Source organism: Carcharhinus amblyrhynchos, unplaced genomic scaffold (assembly GCF_965287045.1).
Source record: "Carcharhinus amblyrhynchos unplaced genomic scaffold, sCarAmb.v2.hapA scaffold_39, whole genome shotgun sequence".
Classification (NCBI taxonomy): Eukaryota; Metazoa; Chordata; class Chondrichthyes; order Carcharhiniformes; family Carcharhinidae; genus Carcharhinus; species Carcharhinus amblyrhynchos.
Window position 1 is genome coordinate 789,996 of NW_027649780.1, and position 20,398 is coordinate 810,393.

Sequence of the window (20,398 nt, forward strand, 5' to 3'; positions counted from 1 at the left end):
TCTATGACACATTCATTCACAAATTGCAATTCACTGACAAGTGGCCTTCCTGTACCTGTTGCACACACTTTCAAACTCACTGATAAATAACATCCTGTATGGTTGAGACTGGTGTATGAAACATATCAATTAGTGACCTGCAGTTGCAGCACAAACATCCCAATTTACAGACCTAAGTGTCAAAGCTAGACACAAATCTACATTTACTGAGAGATGAACATTCTGAACCAGAGACACCAAGTTCATAACTTATAACAAATCGTCACTACTGGGTTAATCTACTATTCAAAACTACAGTTCACGTTTACAAAACCTTGAGAATTTTGTACAGTCCATGAAATAGAAAACTATTTCCATCCACTTTATCCTTTTCCCTATTATCCAATCATAATGCATGGTAAAATTTTAATTGTTAGACAGATATATTGCTGGCATTGATGCATATCATTATGTAACCAATTTAACTATAAGAGCCAGTGGATGGTGTAACATCTTTTTTAACTGCTCCCTGAATTTACTTTGGGTCACAGCATAAATGAAAGTGTTTGTACAGCAGCTCAAGAGCTGAAGCATATTTGCGCTTTCTCGAAGGACAAATAAGGGGTCGGTGAAGCCGCTGACTTTGTAATTGGTTATAAATCGCTCAAGAAAGAACTGCGCAACATATGCCACCCACAACAGAAGGAAACTGGCCGAGATGGAGAAAAGTAAGACAATGGACTTCCTCCGGTTCTCCATCTCTGGATCACTCTGATTATCCCCGCTTCCTTGGGCTCGGAGTCTCCGGCGGGCTCTACTGGCTGCTAGTATGTACCTGACTGTCACAGCATTGAGCAGAAGAATCAGAAAGAATGGGAGGCAAGGGGTAATAATGCGGTCACTCCATTGGAAAGTTGCCCATATTGGTGAAGTGAAACGGATTTCTTTCAGTTTGCAATACCAAGGCACGTTGTTAATGATGTAAATGTGTTCATGCATAAAATACCAGGGAATATTGATCAAGCAGCCCAGCACACAGACCAGTCCTATAATCACAGCCGCTGTTCTCTCAGTGCAATACTTAGTTTTCAACTGTTGGCAACAAATGGCCACAAATCGATCAAATGTGAAAGTGACTGTTAACCAGACAGAAGTGTCTCTGGAGGCGTAAATTAACACAATACTCAAACTACACACGGGAGTGATGGACAAGAAACTCCCAGGGAAATAAATAGCGGGAAGCCGGTTGAAGAGCACAGCAGTGATAATGACCAGGAGATCTGTTACTGCCATAGAGACCAAGTACCGGGTGATACACTGGGAGAGACCACACTTTCCACGGGACAGGATCACAATCGCCAGTAAATTAACTGTAAGGCACAAAAGTGTAGTAAGTTATGTGATTTTAAAGTTAATTTTTATTATTGTCACAAGTAGGCTTACACTAACGCTGCAATGAAGTGAAAATCCCCTAGTCACCATACTACAACATCTGTTCGGGTACATTGTTGGAGAATTTAGCATGGCCAATGCACCTAACTATCTAGGCAGACCTAGAGAAAATCCACGCAGACACGGAGGACAACGTGCAGACTGCAAACAGACAGTGACCCAAGCCGGGAATCGAACCCTGATCCATGGTCCACTGTGCCACCGTGACATCTTACCCTCCCTGTAAAAGTAATGCATTGGGTCTTGGGCGATTAACCTAATGTAATGTAAGGTGGCAGGCCTGAAACAATCACTCTGCATTTTTTTAAACAAATTCTTGAAGACCTACTTGAAATTTTCAACATTTTTTCCCTTTAGTATATGTCGTTAGCCAGTACATCTCTGTGGCTGCAGAGGCATAAAATGGAAAAATTAAACTCAAAGTACCAGGAAGCCTTCATGTCCTTCTTCCAGCTTCTGAGCATTATTTCCAACCGTGCTATTTGGGCCTTGGTTTATGGTCTGATACAAGAACCAGTGGCTCAATATTGCACTAAATGTCCTTCTCTCAAGCCAGCCTGCAGATTGAGGTCCAGTGATGAAATTGTTGACAATTGAACTTAAAGTCTTAGGGCATTAACAAAGACCAAGCAACTTCACACACATACAGACAATGAAGCTGACTGATTACTCACACAATGTTCTTGACCAATGGGAAAGGAAATATAACCGCAGAACATAATTTTTGGATTTGATTCAAATCTCAGTTTTCAAGAGAATTTTGGAATGATAGAGATTCGGGTTAGAAATAGTTTTGAATCTGCTGGGGATCTAAATGAGTTTCACAATGGCTAGATCACATGTTAAAACAGGCAAAGCATATCCAAGGAAAAGGTTCCAATAAGACATTAGATAGAAGAGCAGAATTAGTCCTTTCGGCCCATCAAGTCCCCTCTTCCACTCAATAATGGCCATGAAGTTTCTTATCTCCATTCTTCCTCCTTTTCCCATTAGGGCTGCCCAAAACAATGACATTGGAAAGCCAAAGAAATACATTAATGATATGTTTATTGTTAAGGGGAGGCAATAGCCTAGTGGCATTATCGCCGGACTATTAATCCAGAAACTCAGCTAAAGCTCTGGCGACCAGGTTCAAATCCTGCCACGGCAGATGGTGGTATTTAAAATCAATATAAAACATCTGGAATTCAAAATCTACTGATGACCATTGTTGCTTGCTGGAAAAGCCCGTCTGTTTCACTAACGTCCTTTAGGAAAGGAAATCGGCCGTCCTGCCCTGGTCTGGCCAACATATGACTCCAGAGCCACAGCAATGTGGTTGACTCTCAAGTGTGATCCCATTATCATAGAATCATAGAAACGCTACTGTGCAGAAAGAGGCCATTTGGCCCATTGAGTCTGCACAATTCACCCAGGCCCTATCCCCACATATTTACCCACTAATTTGTTTAGTCTACGCACCTCAGGACACTAAGTGGCAATCTTAGCATGGCCAATCAACCTGACCTGCACATCTTTGGACTGTGAGGGGAAACCGGAGCACCCAGAGGAAACCCATGCAGACACGAGGAGAATGTGCAAATGCCATACAATGACCCAAGCCGGGAATCGAACGAAGGTCCCTGGAGCTGTGAAGCAGCAGTGCTAACCACCGTGCTACTGTGCTGCCCAGTCACTTATCTAGTCACTTACTACTATTGTTTTAATGACCAAAATATTTTGCACAATAAATTACCTTTGATAACTTCATTTCTTGATACATCAATTTGCCTGCTGTCCCCTTACAAATTATACAGTCAAAAAGAGGGATTAATACAATTCAAAGAATCACTGCGATGAAACAAGAACTGTAACTGGATAGAAAAATATTCATTATTAATGCTGGTCTGAAACAAAAGTTGACAAAAGTCACACTGAAATCTTACAACAGTTTTACTGTCATGTCTGAATCCTCCATGTCAATTCCAGATACAAATCCATTAAATCCTTTATTGCCGTGTGGTTTGTGAAGCTAGATGTATAATTGTTCCCATTTACTTTCATGATGACCCTGCATCTGCTTTTATCAATCGATAGACTTTTATTTCAATTCCATTCCCATAATTATGCCTTATATATTTTGCATTTATTTATAGCTGCCCCTTTATTACACAGTTGTGTTGATCCTTGAGATGTTTAGAGCCTCAAAGCCACATCTTCCATTAACTGGCTGCCCTACAGTGAAATTACTGGACAGGTAGACCACGAGTTTCGATACATGGCACAACACTGCATCAATCATCATTCTCTGTTTGTTTCATAGCTGTTAGCCCTGTGAGGAAAACAAAAATCTGAGAAGAGGACATTTTTATCCACGAGTCTGGTCTCCCACATGGTTAATGTGCATTTCAATTCAAATACAGAATTCATTGTATATAATGTAATATTTGCCACCAAAACATTTTGGAACTTTCAGTTGACTGGTCTACAATTGATTTCTAGCATAGCTAGTTCCAGATTGACCTTACACTTATTGTGAAGACCTTTCAAATCTACTTACTTTAATTTAGGGGAATTAGGTGTCGCTGACTACACCAACATTAATTGTCCATGTGTAATTACCACAGAGAAGATGGTGGTGAACCGCTCTATTGAACTGGTAGATTCCATGTTGGTTCTGATAGAGAGAGAGTTCCAAGATTTTTTCTCAGCAATCGTGAGGGAACAGTAATACATTCCCATGTCCGGACTGTGGGTGGCTTGGAGGAGAACCTCCAGACACTGATGTTCCCTATTGTATGTTGCGCTTATCCTTACAGACCCTGTTGGTTGGGTTGTGCCTTCTGATGAATCTTTGTCAGTTGTTTCCACATATCTTGTAGATGCTATAAACTGCTTCCACTGTGTCAATAGTGGAGGAATGGAAGTGCATAGAGCTTGAAGCAGTGGGCTTGAAGTAGGCTGCTTTCTTGGATGTTGTTAGTTCTTTATTTGAACTGCTTACACTTAGCTTTACGAATCTCTGTTGCCCTGTATCGTGCAGCAGAGTGGGGTGATCCTTGCATTTATTTAAAAAATTTTCCTACTCACCTTAAACACATCTCAACATTCTGTGTCACCATTATGCAAGCAGTTCTCTTAACTTAAGTTTTTAAACCCGATGTTATTCACCCCTTCCAAATCTGATACATAATTCTAGATTTGCGTACCCAGTATCTCAACTTGTATTTCTGATGCCCTGTTTCCATATCATTAGTTATCCGGACTGCTGGAGGTAAAGCATAACATGCATTTAACAACATCAACTTTACCTGGTATAGCGACAGCTGCAAGTACTGTATAGTATATGGCATATGTCAGACCTCTGGGTGGCGAATGCATTTTCTGTGATAAATAGAAATGGTGTTTGAAATGTAAAAGGATAATTTTTTATACTAAATTTTAAACCTCCAGAGGCACAATTAGATGGAACCAACAGCAGCAATATATGAGGTGACATCAGCTTTTCCATTAGGTGGTCCCTGAACAATTAGGTTTGAATGCATCATCGTTATTGCTGGCGACAGATATGAAGTTAAGAGGGTTAATTCCATATGTTTCAATTCTATATTGATAAAATGGCATGGACAACAAGGATCTCTCATTCTGCCAGCAAACATTATGTTGTTTATGGAGGATCAGCCTCTACTCTTTTGGCACATGGGACCATAGAACAAGCCTCTATTTTCTCTGGAGGCTCAGGAAATTCAGCAGGTCCAATAGAACTCTCACCAATTCTGACAGATGGACCAGAAGAAATGTAGAAGCTAGGAGCAGGAGGAGGCCGTTTGGCCCTTCGAGCCGGCTCCACCATTCATTATGATCAATAGCCTAATCCTGCTTTTTCCCCATAACTTCTGGTCACATTCACCCCAAGTGTTATATCGAGCCACCTCTTGAATACATTTAATGTTTTGGCATCAACTACTTCCTTTGGTAATGAATTCCACAGGCTCACCACTCTTTGGGTAAAGAAATGTCTCCTCATCTACATCCTAAATGGTCTATCCTGAATCCTCAGACTGTGACCCCTGGTTCTGGATTCCCCCTGTTGGGAATATTCTCCCTGCTTCTACCCAGTCTAGATTTATAAATCTCTATGGGATTCCCCCAGCCCCCTCCCATTCGTCCAGCGAAAACAATCCTAACCTGACTCTGTCAATTTCTCCTCATACATCAGTCCCACCATCCTCGGAATCAGCCTGGTAAACCTTCACTGCAATCCCGTGAGAGAAAGAAAGTCTTTCCTCAGGAAAAGCCTTCCTCACCAAGGTCCTGTATGATTGCAACAACACACCCCTGATCCTGTACTCAAAACTTCTCACAATGAAAGCTAACATGCCATTTGCCTCCTTTACCACCTGCTGCACCTGCATCCTTACCTTGAGTGACGGTTCACTAGGGCACCCAGGTCCCCCAGCACACTCCCTTCTAGCAATTTACAGCCATTTAGGTTTGTAATCAGCCTTCTTGTTTTTGCTTCCAAAGTGAATAACCTCACACTTATCCAAATTATACTGCATCTGCCATTTTTTTGCCCTCTCATCCACCTTTTCCCAATCATTCTGATGGATCTCTGCATCTTTGTCACAATTCACCTTCCCACCCAACTTGGTATCATCTGCAAACTTTGAGATGTTGCATTTTGTTCCCACATCCAAATCATTAATATAGTGAATAGCTGGGGTCCCAGCATCGATCCCTGTGGCACTCGACTAGTTACTGCCTGCCAATTTGAAAAGCACCCATTAGTTCCTACTCTTTGTTTCCACTCTACCAACCAGTTTTCTATTCATCTCGATACACTTCCTCCAATTCCATGCACTTTAATCTTGCACAATAAACTCTTGTGTGTGACTTTGTCAAGCACTTTCTAAAAGTCCAAATAAATCACATCGACTGGTTCCCTCTTGTCAACTCTACTAGTTACATTTTTAAAGAATTCCAACAGATTTGGCAAACATGATTCCCCCTTCATAAATCCATGCTGACTTTGTCGGATCCTGCTCTGCTATAAATCCCTTGATAATGAATTTGCGAACTTTCCCCACCACCGATGTCAAGCTTACTAGTCTATAATTCCCTGTTTTCTCCCTTTTTGAATATTGGAGTGACATTAACTACCCTCCAATCTGCAGGGGCTGTTTCAGAGTCTGTAGAACCCTGGAAGATTGCCACCAATGCACCCACTATTTCTCGAGCCACTTCCTTAAGTTAGACCAAGTTAGCAGCAAATGACAGAAGGTTGCTGATGTAGCCCAGTCCATCACACAATCTAGTCTCCCACCCATTGACTTTGTCTATGCTCCCCGTTGCCTCAGACAAGCAGCCAGCTTAATCAGGGACCTCATGTGCCCCAGACATAGTCTCTCTTCCACCTTATCCCATGGGGAAAAAGATATAGAAGTCTGACATCATATACTATCTTATTCAAGAAAAGTTTCTTCTCTGCTGACATCAGTCATTTGGATGGACCTGCATTAAATTAAACTGATCTTTCTCTTCAGGTTAACTATGGCTGGTACATTCCATGTACGCTCCTTTCCTGGTCCCCTGTGTGCTCTATGAATGATATGTTTTGTCTGTGTCATGAGCAAAAAGCAATACTTTTCACTGCATCCCTACACCTGTGACAATAATAAATCAAATCAAGTCAGAATCTGAGAACATTCATAGAATCATAGAATCTACAATGCAGAAGGAGGCCATTTGGCCCATCGAGCCTGCACCAACAACAATCCCACTCAGGTCCCTTCCCTGTAACCCCACATACTTACACTACTAATCCTTCTGATATTAAGGGGCAATTTATCATAGCCACTCAATTTAACCAGCACATTTTTGGACTGTGGGAGGAAAGCAGAGCACCGAGAGGAAATTCATGCAGACATGGGGAGAACATGCAAACTCCACACAGACAGTCACCTGAAGTCAGAATTGAACCCAGGTCCTGGTGAAGCAGCACTGTGCTGTCTTTATGGACAAATTCAGGTCTCTTGGCCAATGGTGTCTTTAACAGCTGTAAAATGAGTCACATAACCAGCACATGGTCCGGAGCCCCAGAACGTGAGTTCATATCCAAGTAGCTTTTAAATGAGTTCAGGATTTCTCTCTTTACGAGCCTTTCAGGCAGTTATTTCCACTCACACCCCCACCGAGATTCTGGGAGCAAACAATCTGCATCTCCCGATTTTATGCTTCTATCATTCAGTTATAATCTATCTTCCCTTGTAGCTAATCTTTTAAACAGGTTTTGCCCCTTTATTCCATCCAGGCCCTTCACGATATTGTACATCTCAATCAAATCTCCATTCAATCTCTTTTTTTCCAAGGAGAAATAGCATCAACCATAGGATGGCACAGTGGCACTGTGGTTAGCAATAATGTCTCACGGCACCAGGAACCCAGGTTCAATTTCAGCCGCAGGTCACTGCCTGTGTGGAGTTTGCACATTCTCCCCATGTCTGTGTGGGTTTCCTCCGGGTTCTCCCGTTTCCTCCCACAAGGTTGATTGACCATGCTGAATTGTACGTTGCTGTCCAAAGATGTGTGGTTTATGGGGATTAGCAAGGTAAGTACGTGGGGTTACAGTTGGTTACAGCCTTGCAATTGGTCCAGTGTGGCTGTCAGTCCCTGGTTCTGTTGCTGCACCTCCAGTAGCCGAGGCAGAAGTGATCTCAGAGGCCCAGCATGTAGCCTGGGACCAGTTGAGGGTCTTTGCCTCTGGCAGGCCCCTGCATACCAGAGGTTACGGGACATTCCCCCCTCTACCTAATGTACATCAGCAGATGTGTTGTGCTCACCAGAGAGTGGCCCAGAAGACTCACTACTAACTGGACCCACCGACGTGTCAGTATCTGGGATAGTGAGTGGTGAGGTGGCAGCTGATGCCAAAACTGTGCCATCTTCGGAGGTCTCTTCACCCATTTTCTCTGAGGACTTGTCTGAGCTGTCTTGACCCGGATGAGCAGTAGCTGTGGTGGGGACCATGTTGCCAGATGGCCCTGAGATGTGGATTTGTCCCTACAGCACGGATCACAAGGTTAAGTGCAAGGGAGGGAGAGGAATCTGGGATGCCAAACATGTAATTCACACTTCTCCATTGAACATAGAACAAAGCAACAAAAAAATTACATGACAGGAAAAGCCCCTTTGGCCCTCCAAGCCTGCAATAAAAACATAAGAACATAAGAAATGGAGTAGGCCATCTAGCCCCTCGAGCCTGCCCCGCCATTCAATAAGATCATGGCTGATCTGACGCGGCTCAGTTCCACATTCCCGCCCTCTCCCCATAACCCTTAATCCCCTTGCCTATCAAAACCCATCAACCCGCGTCTTAAAAATATTTAGCGAGGCAGCCTCCACCACTTCAACGGGCAGGGAATTCCATAGATTCACCACCCTCTGAGTGAAGAAGTTCCTCCTCAACTCCGTTCTAAACCGCCCCCCCTTTATCTTGAGGCTGTGCCCCCTAGTCCTACTGTCCTTTCTGAGCGGGAAGAGTCTCTCCACCTCTATCCTATCCATCCCATTCATCATCTTATATGTCTCAATGAGATCGCCCCTCATTCTTCTAAACTCTAACAAGTACAAGCCTAGTTTATTCAGCCTCTCCTCATAGCTCAACCCCCTCAACTCTGGTATCAGCCTAGTAAACCTCCTCTGCACTCCCTCCAAGGCCAAAATATCCTTGCGCAAAGGCCAAGCTGCCCATCTGATTATCCCCTACTCTCCGGGAACCATATGCCTCCATTCCCATCCCATTCATGTAGCTGTAAAGGTCACTCTTGTATCTGCATCCACGAACTGCCCTTGGCAGCGAGTTCCAGGAACCCGTCACCCTTTCTGTGCAAATAAACATGCCTCGTACATCTCCTTTAAACCTTGCCCCTCACACCTGAAACTCGTGCCCCTGATAAGTTGCCTCAAACTGAGAAGAGGATTGATAGGTGCTCAGTTCTCCAGCCCGATTATGCTGTCGCTGACAGCCCACATCTCCCCTTCCCTGGACAGCCCCAGCACCTGCTATTCAAAGAGAGTGAGGACCCGGAGGCCTGTCTCACCACCCCCTGTCTTCACCCTCTCTCTGGTGTTATGGCTGGTCTTCTCCTGTGGAGACAGAGGACCCATGAAAGAAATGATGGCGTGACTCGTGCAGGGTATGAGGTGGTGGCCCTTAGAGGGCTGGTCATGTGCATAGTTTGTTCATAGATTTTGGGCGCAGTATGGCCCACCCACAGGCTTATGCAGCACAATTCAGATTCACTGATCTTTTTTCAGGCAGACTGCATATGGGGGCACCAGAGAATGAGCCTAAAAGTCAGATCTGAAACACTTGTAGATTCAAGTCTGCCCAACACTTAAAATCAAAATATTAAAATAAGGCCCATCAGAGATAGATGGTTTACTTTTTTCCAGAGGTCTTCGAATTCTCGTAATCAAAATGCGGTCGAGGAAGAGTTTTGAATGAAACAGGAGTAAATATATGCTGTTCTGCCGAAATCAGATCAAATGTGGATCTGGGATGAGCAGAATGATGGTGCTCATTTGAAAGATACAGAAAGATACCTGATCTTATTTCATGTAGGATTAGAATTGAAGGATCGACACCCTTCGATCTATAGCTCAGCCTTGAATACCATCATCCCAACAAAATTCATCTTCAAACCCTGTGGCCTTGGACTTGTTTCCTTCCTGTGTGACTGGATCCTGAATTTCCTAACCCACAGACTGCAATCAGTAAGGATAAGGCAACAACATCTTCTCCACAATCATCCTCATTACCCAGTGCCCCACAGGGCTGTGCTCTCAGCCCTTTACGCTGCTCCCTGTACATCTATGACTGTGTGGCCAAATTCATCTCCAACTCCCTATTTAAAGGAACTCAAACAATGAGGAGACTGAGTACAGGGAAGCGATAGAGAATCTGGTGAACCTGGGGATCATCTATGTGTGCGGAACCACGAGAGATGGCTGAGATCCTAAATGAATATTTCTTATCAGCATCTATTGTTGAGGATATCATGGATATTAGGGAACTTGGGGAAGTAAATAGTGATGTCTTCAGGAATGTACATCAGGAGAGAAGGAGATACTGGAAGTGTTAAAGCACATCAAGGTAGATAAACCCCCAGGACCTGATGAAGTGTATCCCAGGACGTTATGGGAGGCTAATGAAGAAATTGCGGGTCCCCTAGCGGAAATATTAGAATCATCGACAGCCACAGATGATGTGCCAGAAGATTGGAGGGCGGCAAATGTTGTGTCTTTGTATTAAAAGGGCCGCAGGGAAAAACCTGGGAACTACAGGCCAGTGAAACAAACATCTGTAGTGGGTAAGTTGTTAGAAGTTATTCAGAGAGACAGGATCTACAGATATTTAGAGAGGCAAGGACTGATCACGAATAGTCAACATGGTTTTGTGAGTGGAAAATCATGTCTCAAAAATTGTATTGAGTTTTTTGAAGGGGTAACCAAGAAGGTAAATGAGGGCAGCGCAGCTGATGTTGTCTACATGGATTTTAGCAAAGCCTGTGACAAGGTACCTCATGGTAGGTGGTTGCATAAGGTTAAATCTCACAGAATCCAGAGTCAGGTAGCTAAATGGATACAAAATTGGCTTGATGACAGAGGAAGAAGGTGGTTGTAGAAGGTTGTTTTCCAACTGGAGGCCTGTGTCCTCAGGGATCAGTGCTGGGTCCACTGTTATTTGTCATTTATATTAATGATTTGGATGAGAATTTAGGAGGCATGGTTACTAAGTTTGCAGACCACACCAAGATTGGTGGCATAGTGGACAGTGAAGAAAGTTATCTCCAATTGCAACGGGATCTTGATCAATTGGGCTAGTGGCTGATGAATGCCAGGTGGAGTTTAATTTGGATAAATGTAAGGTGATGCATTTTGGTAGATTGAACCAGGGTGGAAGTTACTCAGTTAATGATAAGGTATTGGGAAGAGTTATAGATCAAAGAGGTCTAGCAGTACAGGTTCATAACTCCTTAAAGTGGAGTCACGGGTGGTCAGGATGGTGAAGAAGACATTCGGCATGCTTGTTTTCATTGGTCAGAATATTGAATACAGGAGTCGGGATGTCTTGTTGAAGTTGTAAAAGACATTAGTAAGGCCGCTCATGCAATACTGATTACAGATCTTGTCACTCTATTATAAAAAAGATATTGCTAAACTAGAAAGAGTGCAGAAACAATTTACCGGCACTTGATGGTGACTTATAAGGAGAGGCTTGATAGACTGGGACTCTTTCCCCTGGAGCGTAAGAGATTGAGAGGTGATCTTATAGAAGTCTGTAAAAGAATGAGGGGCAGAGATCAGCTTTTCCCAAAGGTCGGGATGCATATAACTAGAGAGCAAAGATTTAAGGTGAGAGAGGACTGATAGAAAAGGATCAAGCAGTCAGTTTTTTTCATTCAGGGGGTGGTGAGTGTCTGCAATGAGCTGCCAGAGGTAGTAGTGATGGGTGGGTACAATTTTGTCTTTTAAAAAGCATTGAGACATTTTCATGGGTAAGATGTGAGTAGAGGGATATGGGCCTCTGTACACTTGCAATTGGGACGAGCTTAGTGGTAAAAACTGGATGGCATGGACAAGTTGGGTCGAAGGGCCTGTGTCCATGCTGTGAACTTCTGTGAGTGGCATCTGGCACTTAGTTTCAGAGCAGAGTGTGTCTAACCACTGTTAGGCTATTGGTCTAAATGGATTGAACATTTACTGATAACACAATAGCTCAAGCTATATTTTGTAACCTGTGCTGACCTAAAAAACGCTGTCATCATGTAGGAAGCAGGAGTGAAGCAGTGTTGCAACATAGTCAAATGAATCACGCCCAGTGAATATATTTTATTTGATGTTAAAAGGCAATTTTTCTAACGTACAAATTATTGTCTTTGGAGACAGATTCTAGGAACCAGTTGTAATATCAGCTCAGGATGGTAACACTGACTAACAATGTTCTACTTTCCTCACCAACAAATTATCAAGTTCCTAATCATAGATTCTATCATTCCAATTCAACTGGTGGCAAGTTAGCTTGCATAGATATTTATTATAATGCTTATCCATTTTTATAGATTCATATTCCTAGAGTGTAGAAGACCATTTGGAACATCACATCTGCAATGGCAACAATCCTTTTCACATTGCAGTTATGTTGCTAATCCCCCTGACACTAAGGAGCAACTTAACATGGCCAATCAACCTAACCTGCACATCACTGAACTGTGGGAGAAAACTGGAGCCCTGAAGGAACCCATACAGACATGGGGAGAATGTGCAAACTCCAAACAGACAGTTAAATGAGGCTGGAATTGAACCTGGGTCCCTGGTGCTGTGAGCAAGCAAGCACTGTGTGGTGCTGTCATCTACAAGATTGCTAAATTCAAATTTATTATTTCCATGCAAAAATCAAACAGGAATGGATTGCAACATTCGAAATTTGATTTGATTAGATTTAGTATTCTCACACGTGCTGGGATAGAGTGAAATATATATTTTCTTGCGGGTTGTACGGAGAAAACATACAATTCATAGAGCACATGGGAGAAGGAAGGGAGAGGGTGAAGGTTAAAGCAATAGCTAGGGTGTAGAAAAAGATCAGCTTTATATCTGGTAAGGCCATTCAAAACTCTGATGGCAGAAGAAAAGAAGCTGTCTTGTGTCAGGTGGTACATGACTTCAGACTTTTGTGCCTTTCTCCCAAGAAGTTGGAAGAGAGGATGTTTGGGGTGCGTGGGGTCCTTGATTTTGCCGGCTGCTTTTGCAACACAGCATGAAGTATAGAAAGTGTCAATCGATGGGAGGCTGGTTTGCGTGAGGGACTGGGCTACGTTCACAACCCTTTGTAGTTTCTTGTGGTGTTGATCAGAGCAGGAGCCCATACCAAGCTGTGATACAACCAGAAAGAATGCTTTCTTTGGTGCATCTGTAAAAGTTGGTGAGAATTGTAGCAGATGCGCCAAATTTTCTTAGCATCCTATACATTTGATTTGATTTATTATTGTCACACGTATTAGTGTACAGTGAAAATATTATTTCTTGTGTGCTATACAGATAAAGCATACGTACATAGAGAAGGAAACAAGGAGAGTGCAGAATGTAGTGTTACAGTCATAGCTCAGATGTAGAGAAAGATCAACTTAATGCGAAGTAGGTCCATTCAAAAGGTGTAGGAAGGAAGATATTCTTGAGTTGGTCGGTACCTGATGTCAGACTTTTTCCCGACTGAAGAAAGTGGAAGAGAGAATGTCCGGCGTGTGTGTGGTCCTTGATTATGCTACTTTTTGCAAGGCAGCAGCAAGTGTAGAATCAATGGATGGGAGGCTAGTTTGCATGATGGACTGGGCTTCATTCAAAACTCTTTGTAGTTGGAGATGTTGGCAGGCTTTCTTAACTATAGTGTCCGGATGACCCTTTGTCAGAATCAGTTAGCTTCTCACCTGAGATTTAAACATCAAGTGTTAGGGGAGGACCTTTGATGTTAAAGCCAATCAATACTTGTGCTAGAATCAGCCATTTGTTTTCGTAGGGATCCCATTGTGGTGATAAATGTAATAACGCTCCTGTAATTAACAGTGTAAAGATGTGTAGAATATCTTGTGAGTACTCCTGCTCAGTGGGCATACAGAGATTTAAACTTTAATCTGCTGAAATATCTTACATCAGGTAAACCTGCATTTTGATCAAAGTTGTTTTTAATTATCTTGGAATCTCCAGTCGCCAAGCTAGCATGAAACTTATCAAAGAACACAAGGTGTTAGATCTAACATCTTGACCCCAAACAAAAAAAAGCTGAAGAAGTTGTTTACAGACAATTTAGAGCCAAATGGTTTCTTATATGGGTATCAGAGAGTCAGCTAAATGCAGCAAGGCCAAAACATGATTGGGCCTGGAGGGGCCCCTTGTGCTTGATCCATTTGATTGGTTTGTTCGGACGATGCAATAGGATTCCTGATCTATTCACTGGCCAGTTCCCAAGGAAGTGTGGTAAGTGTGTGGAAATACCTGGGCACAAAAGCTCACAGGAAAATATAATATCTTGAAAGAAGAGAAAGGTTCGATATGCAAGTGGAAATCAACATTAAGTTCAGTAAAGTAATGGACAGCAAATATTTGCTTTATGCATTGCAAGTATTTACTTTTGTCGAAGTATCTACAAAATAAAGGATATTGTGTTTCAATATCTAAAGTCAGCTCCATCTTTTTTTTGCTTGTAGAGGTTAAAACACACATGTTTGTTTAACAGCCCTTTCTCGGATTCAAGGTAATCTTGATTTCCCACCAGCCTTAAGAACAATGGTTTGGATATCAGGGATGGGTAAGTCTCTGTAGACTAGACAATGTGTTTGACAGTTATCTTTTCAATGGCAATGTCAATAGGCTGATATTCCCAAATATTCCTGTATTTCAGATATTTGCAATTTATGAACTTTTTGTTTAAAAAGACAGCTGTTGATTTTAATGTTAAAAATTCTCTGTTCTATACATACAAACATACATACATTCGGCCCTTCGAGTGTTCTCCGCCATTCATTATGATCTTGGCTGATCATCAAATTCAATACCTTGGCTCTGTGTCCCCACCATATCCCTTAGTCCCTTCTTGAAATCATATACTGGTTTGGCTTCAGCTACTTTCTATGATGTTGAACTCCATACATTCAGCACTCACAGGGAAAATAAATTTCTCCTCATCTTAGTCCTAAAATTTTACCGCTTATCTTCAAACTATGCCCCTGAGTTCTGGAATCCTCCACCATGGGGAACATTCTTTCTGAATCTACCCTGTCTAACCCTGTTAGAGTTTTATAAGTTTCTATGAGATCCCCTCTCACTCTTCTAAACTCCAATGAATATAATTCTAACTGACTTAGTCTCTCTTCATATGGCAGACCTGCCTTCCCAGGAATTAGCCTGGTAAACATTTGTTGTACTTCCTCTATAACAAGGACATCCTTCCTCAGGTAAAGACACCAAAACTGCTCACAATACTCCAGGTGTGGCCTCAACAACACCCTGTAAGATTCCTGTGAAATATCCCTATTCCCATACTCAAACCCTCTTGCTATGAAGGCTGTCATACCATTTGCCTTTTTTAATACTTGCTGTACCAGCACACATCCTTTCAGTGACTGATAAATGAGGACGCCAAGGCTTCGCAGTGTACTTATTCCACTCGCAATTTATACCCATTCATGTAAAAAACTGCTTGCTCATCATTACAGCATAAGGGGAGGCGATGGTATTACCAATGAACAAAGAACAAAGAAAATTACAGCACAGGAACAGGCCCTTCGGCCCTCCAAGCCTGCACCGACCACGCCGCCCGACTGAACTAAAGCCCCCTACCCTTCCGGGGACCATATCCCTCTATTCCCAGCCTACTCATGTACTTGTCAAGATGTCTCTTAAAAGTCACTACCATATCCGCTTCCACTACCTCCCCCTGGCAACGAGTTCCAGGCACCCACCAATCTGTAAAAAATCTGCCTCATACGTCTCTTTTAAACCTTGCCCGTCGCACCTTAAACCTGTGCCCCCTAGTAATTGACACTTTCACCCTGGGAAAAAGCTTCTGACTATTCACTCTGTCCATGCCTCCCATAATCTTGTAGACTTCTGTCAGGTCTCCCCTCAACCTCTGAGAACAAACCAAGTTTCTCCAACCTCTCCTCATAGCTAATGCCCTCCATACCAGGCAACATCCTGGTAAATCTTTTCTGTACCCTCTCCAAACCCTCCACATCCTTCTGGTAGTGTGACAACCAGGATTGAACACTACATTCCAAATGCGGCTTCACTAAGGTTCTATAAAGCATCAACATGACTTGCCAATTTTTAAACTCAATACCCTGGCCGACGAAGGCAAGCATGACCCAGGGATCTGTTCTAGGACTCTTGCTGTTTGTCATTTTCATAAATGACCTGGATGAGGAAGTGGAAGGGTGGGTTAGTAAGTTTGCTGACGACACGAATGTTGGTGGTGTTGTGGATAGTCTGGAGGGATGTCAGAAGATGCAGCGAGACACAGATAGGATGCAAGACAGGGCAGAGAAGGGGCAGATGTCAATGCAGATAAATGTGTAGTGGTCCATTTTGGCAGTTCCAATGGGATGAAGGAGTACAATATCAGGGGTAGGACTCTTAGCAGTGTTGAGGAGCAGAAGGACCTTGGGGTTCGCGTCCGTAGGACCCTTAAATCAGCCTTGCAGGTGGAGGATGTGGTCAAGAAGGCCTATGGTGTGCTAGCCTTCATTAATTGAGGGATTGAGTTTAGGAGTCAGGAGGTAATGCTACAACTTTATAAGACCCCTGTCTGACCCCACTTGGGGTACTGTGCGCAGTCTGGTTGCCTCACTACAAGAAGGATGTGAAAGCATTGGAGAGGGTGCATAGGAGATTTACAAGGATGTTGCCTGGATTGGGAGACATGCCTTATGAAGATAGGTTGTGGGAGCTCGGTCTCTTCTTCCTGGAGAGATGAAGATTCAGAGGCGACCTGATAGAGGTTTATAAAATGTTGAGAGGTATAGATAGGGTGGATTCTCGGAGGCTATTTCCTGGGGCTGAAATGGTCGCTACGAGAGGACACAGGTTTAAGGTGCTGGGAAGCAAGCACAGAGGAGATGTTTTCAAAAAACTCGATAAGGTTTGTGAGGCACGACCTACCCTTCACAAAACCATGTTGACTATCCCTAATCAATTTATTTCTCTCTAGATGATTATAAATCCTATCCCTTATAATTCTTTCCAAAACTTTGCCCACAACAGAAGTAAGGCTCATTGGTCTATAATTCCCAGGATGGTCTCTACTCTCCTTCTTGAACATTTGCTATCCTCCAGTCTTCTGGCACTATACCTGAAGCCAATGACGACATGAAGATCAAAGCCAAAGTCTCTGCAATCTCCTCCCTAGCCTCCCAGAGAATCCTAGGGTAAATCCCATCCAGCCCAGGGGACTTATCTATTTTCATACTCTCAAGAATTGCTAACACCTCCTCCTTAAGTACCTCAATCCCGTCTAGTCCAAAAGCCTCTATCTCAGTATTCTCCTTGACTACACTGACTTTTTCCTGTGTGAATACTGACGAAAAATATTCATTCAGTGCCTCTCCTATCTCTTCAGGCTCCACGCACAACTTCCCACTACTGTCTCTGACTGGCCCTAATCTTGCCCTAACCAATCTTTTATTCTTGACATACCTGTAGAAAGCTTTAGGGTTCTCCTTGATCCTATCCGCCAAAGTCTTCTCATGTCCTCTTCTAGCTCTAACTCTCTCTTTAGCTCCTTCCTGGCTGATTTGTAGCTCTCCAGTGCCCTAACTGAGCCTTCATGTCTCATCTTTACATAAGCCTCCTTCTTCCTCTTCACTAGAGATTCAACTTCTTTAGTACACCACGGTTCCCTCGCTCGACCACTTCCTCCCTGCCTGACAGGTACATATTTATCAAGGGCTCGCAGTAGCTGCTCCTTGAATAAGCTCCACATTTCAGTTGTTCCCAGCCCCTGCAGTTTCCTACTCCAACCTACATATCCTAAATCTCACCTAATAGCCTCATAATTACCTTTCCCCCAGCTATAACTTCTGCCCTTTGGTATATGCCTATCCCTTTCCATCACTAAGGTAAATGTAGCTGAACTGTGGTCACTATCACTAAAGTTCTCACCTACCTCCAAGTCTAACACCTGGTCTGGTTCATTACCCAGTACCAAATCCAATGTAGCTTCGCCTCTTGTTGGCCTATCTACATACTGTGTCAGGGAACCTTCCTGCACACATTGGACAAAAACTGACCCCTCGAACATGCTTGAGCTATAGCTTTTCCAATCGATATTTGTAAAGTTAAAGCCCCCCATAACAACTATCCTGTTACTTTCGCACTTATCCAGGATCATCTTTGCAATCCTTTCCTCTACATCTATGGAACTTTTTGGAGGCCTATAAAAAACTCCCAGCAGTGTGACCTCTCCATTCTTGTTTCTAATCTCAGCCTCAATAGTCAGGTCCACATCAAATATCCTTTCTGCCACCGTAATACTGTCCTTGACTAACAATGCCACGCCTCCCCCTCTTCTACTACCTTCTCTGCTCTGACTGAAACATCTGGAACCTGCAACAACCATTCCTGTCCCTGCTCTATCCATGTCTCTGTAATAGCCACAACATCGAAGTCCCAGGCACCAATCCAGGCTGTAAGTTCATCCACCTTATTGCGTATGCTCCTCGCATTAAAGTATACACACTTCAAACCACCCTCCCGCCTGCCAATACACTGCTGTGACCTCGAAACCTTATCCATGACCTCCCTATTCTCATCCTCCTGTACATTGGAGCTACAGTTCAGGTTCCCATCCCCCCTCTGAATCAGTTTAAACCCCCTCGAATAGCATTGGCAAATTTTCCCCCCAAGATATTGGTACCCCTCTTGTAGAGGTCCCCTCTTCCCCAGAATGAGCCCCAATTGTCCAAGTATCTGAAACCCTCCCTCCTGCACCATCCCCTTAGCCACAAGTTCAAATGTTCTCTCCATGCTATCCCGTGGCACAGGTAACAAACCAGAGATAACAACTCTGTTTGTTTTAGCCCTAAGCTTCCACCCTAACTCCCTGAATTTCTGTTTTACATTCCCGTCCCTTTTCTTACCTATGTCATGGGTACCTACGTGAACCATGACACAATTTGACCAGGCATGATCTTATTGAATGTTGATACCAGCTTGAAGAGTCAAGTGGCCAACTCCAAGTCTAAAAGTCCTTTATGACTTTGCCTCACTTATCAGTCAGACAAGTTGTGAGAAAAACATTATTTCTTGAAAGAAACATTGCCTTATTGGTACGAGCAATGAAATCAAAGAGTATTAGAACAAAGGCAAGGAGACTATTGCTTTGTTGAGAAGATTTTGGCACTTCTCAAACACTACACAATTGGATCTATGCACATTCTCTCTCCCTGTAACTCTGTGAAATGTTTTTCTTTCATGTTTAGTGTCCATTTCCATTTTGAAAGTGAATGCTGAATCTACTTGGGTAATCTACTTGGACTGGGTAGTTTTTTTTCTCACTTTAAAAGTTACCCACCTCAGAGAGTTGCCCTCATTGTTCCTTGGGAGCACATCAGAGAGGCAGCGATTGGTGAGAGGAGAACTTGTGGGTAAGCTACTGTGTTTTTTTTAAACTAGCGTCTTTAGTTTTCTTTAAATTTTAAACCAGATACCAGAAGTAGTCACAAGGAGGCCTGGGTAGTTTTCTTTTTCTGGACTCTCATAAATAGGAATGGTGAGGAATCCTGATACTCTACACGTGTAGAGTATCCCACCCTCCCCCCTCCTGTAACCTAAAAAAACGGAGAGTGGCTCCGAGTGAGAGCAGGTAAGTTTTTTTTGTTGTTTCTTGGTAAGGGACATTCCCCTCCCCCTTAAGGATCTCGAACACTCGATCAGAGACATCACAGACCCTGGCACCTGGGAGGCAACATACCAACTGCGAGTCTCGCTCGTTCCCACAGACTGTCCTATCTGTCCCCTTAACTATGGAATCCCCAATCACTAATCCTGTTCTTTTCTTCCCCCTTCCCACCTGAGTATCAAGGACAGGCTCGACTCCTCTGAGAGCTGTACCCCATGGCTTACCCCGGTTGAGTCTTCCTCCCCATCAGCATCCAAAACAGAGTACTTATTTTGGAGAGGAACAGCCTCGGGGGATCACTGCTCTGACTGTTTCTAATCCCTTCTAGCAGTCACCCATGTATCACTTTTAGGAGTAACTATCTTCCTGTAACTTTTGTCAATAGCTGCCTCTGCTTCCCAAATGATTCTTAGTTCCTCCAGTTCCAGCGGTCCCTAACACGGTCCTCAAGGAGCTGGAAGTGGATTCACTTCCTGCAGGTGTAATCAGCCAGGACACTACCGGTGTCCCTCACCTCAAACATCCCACAGG

General features: G+C 43.3%; 1 protein-coding gene across 1 annotated transcript; it reads right to left on the reverse strand.

Annotated features, from left to right (window-relative positions):
- Window positions 1-447: 447 nt before the first annotated feature.
- On the reverse strand, window positions 448-8,439 carry LOC145363505 (putative G-protein coupled receptor 139). The gene is made up of 3 exons (XM_080218701.1): window positions 8,293-8,439; window positions 4,722-4,794; window positions 448-1,349 (listed from the first exon to the last, which is right to left on the reverse strand). Exons 1-3 carry the CDS (start codon window positions 8,437-8,439, stop codon window positions 448-450), a joined length of 1,122 nt encoding a protein of 373 aa, XP_080074827.1.
- Window positions 8,440-20,398: the final 11,959 nt, after the last annotated feature.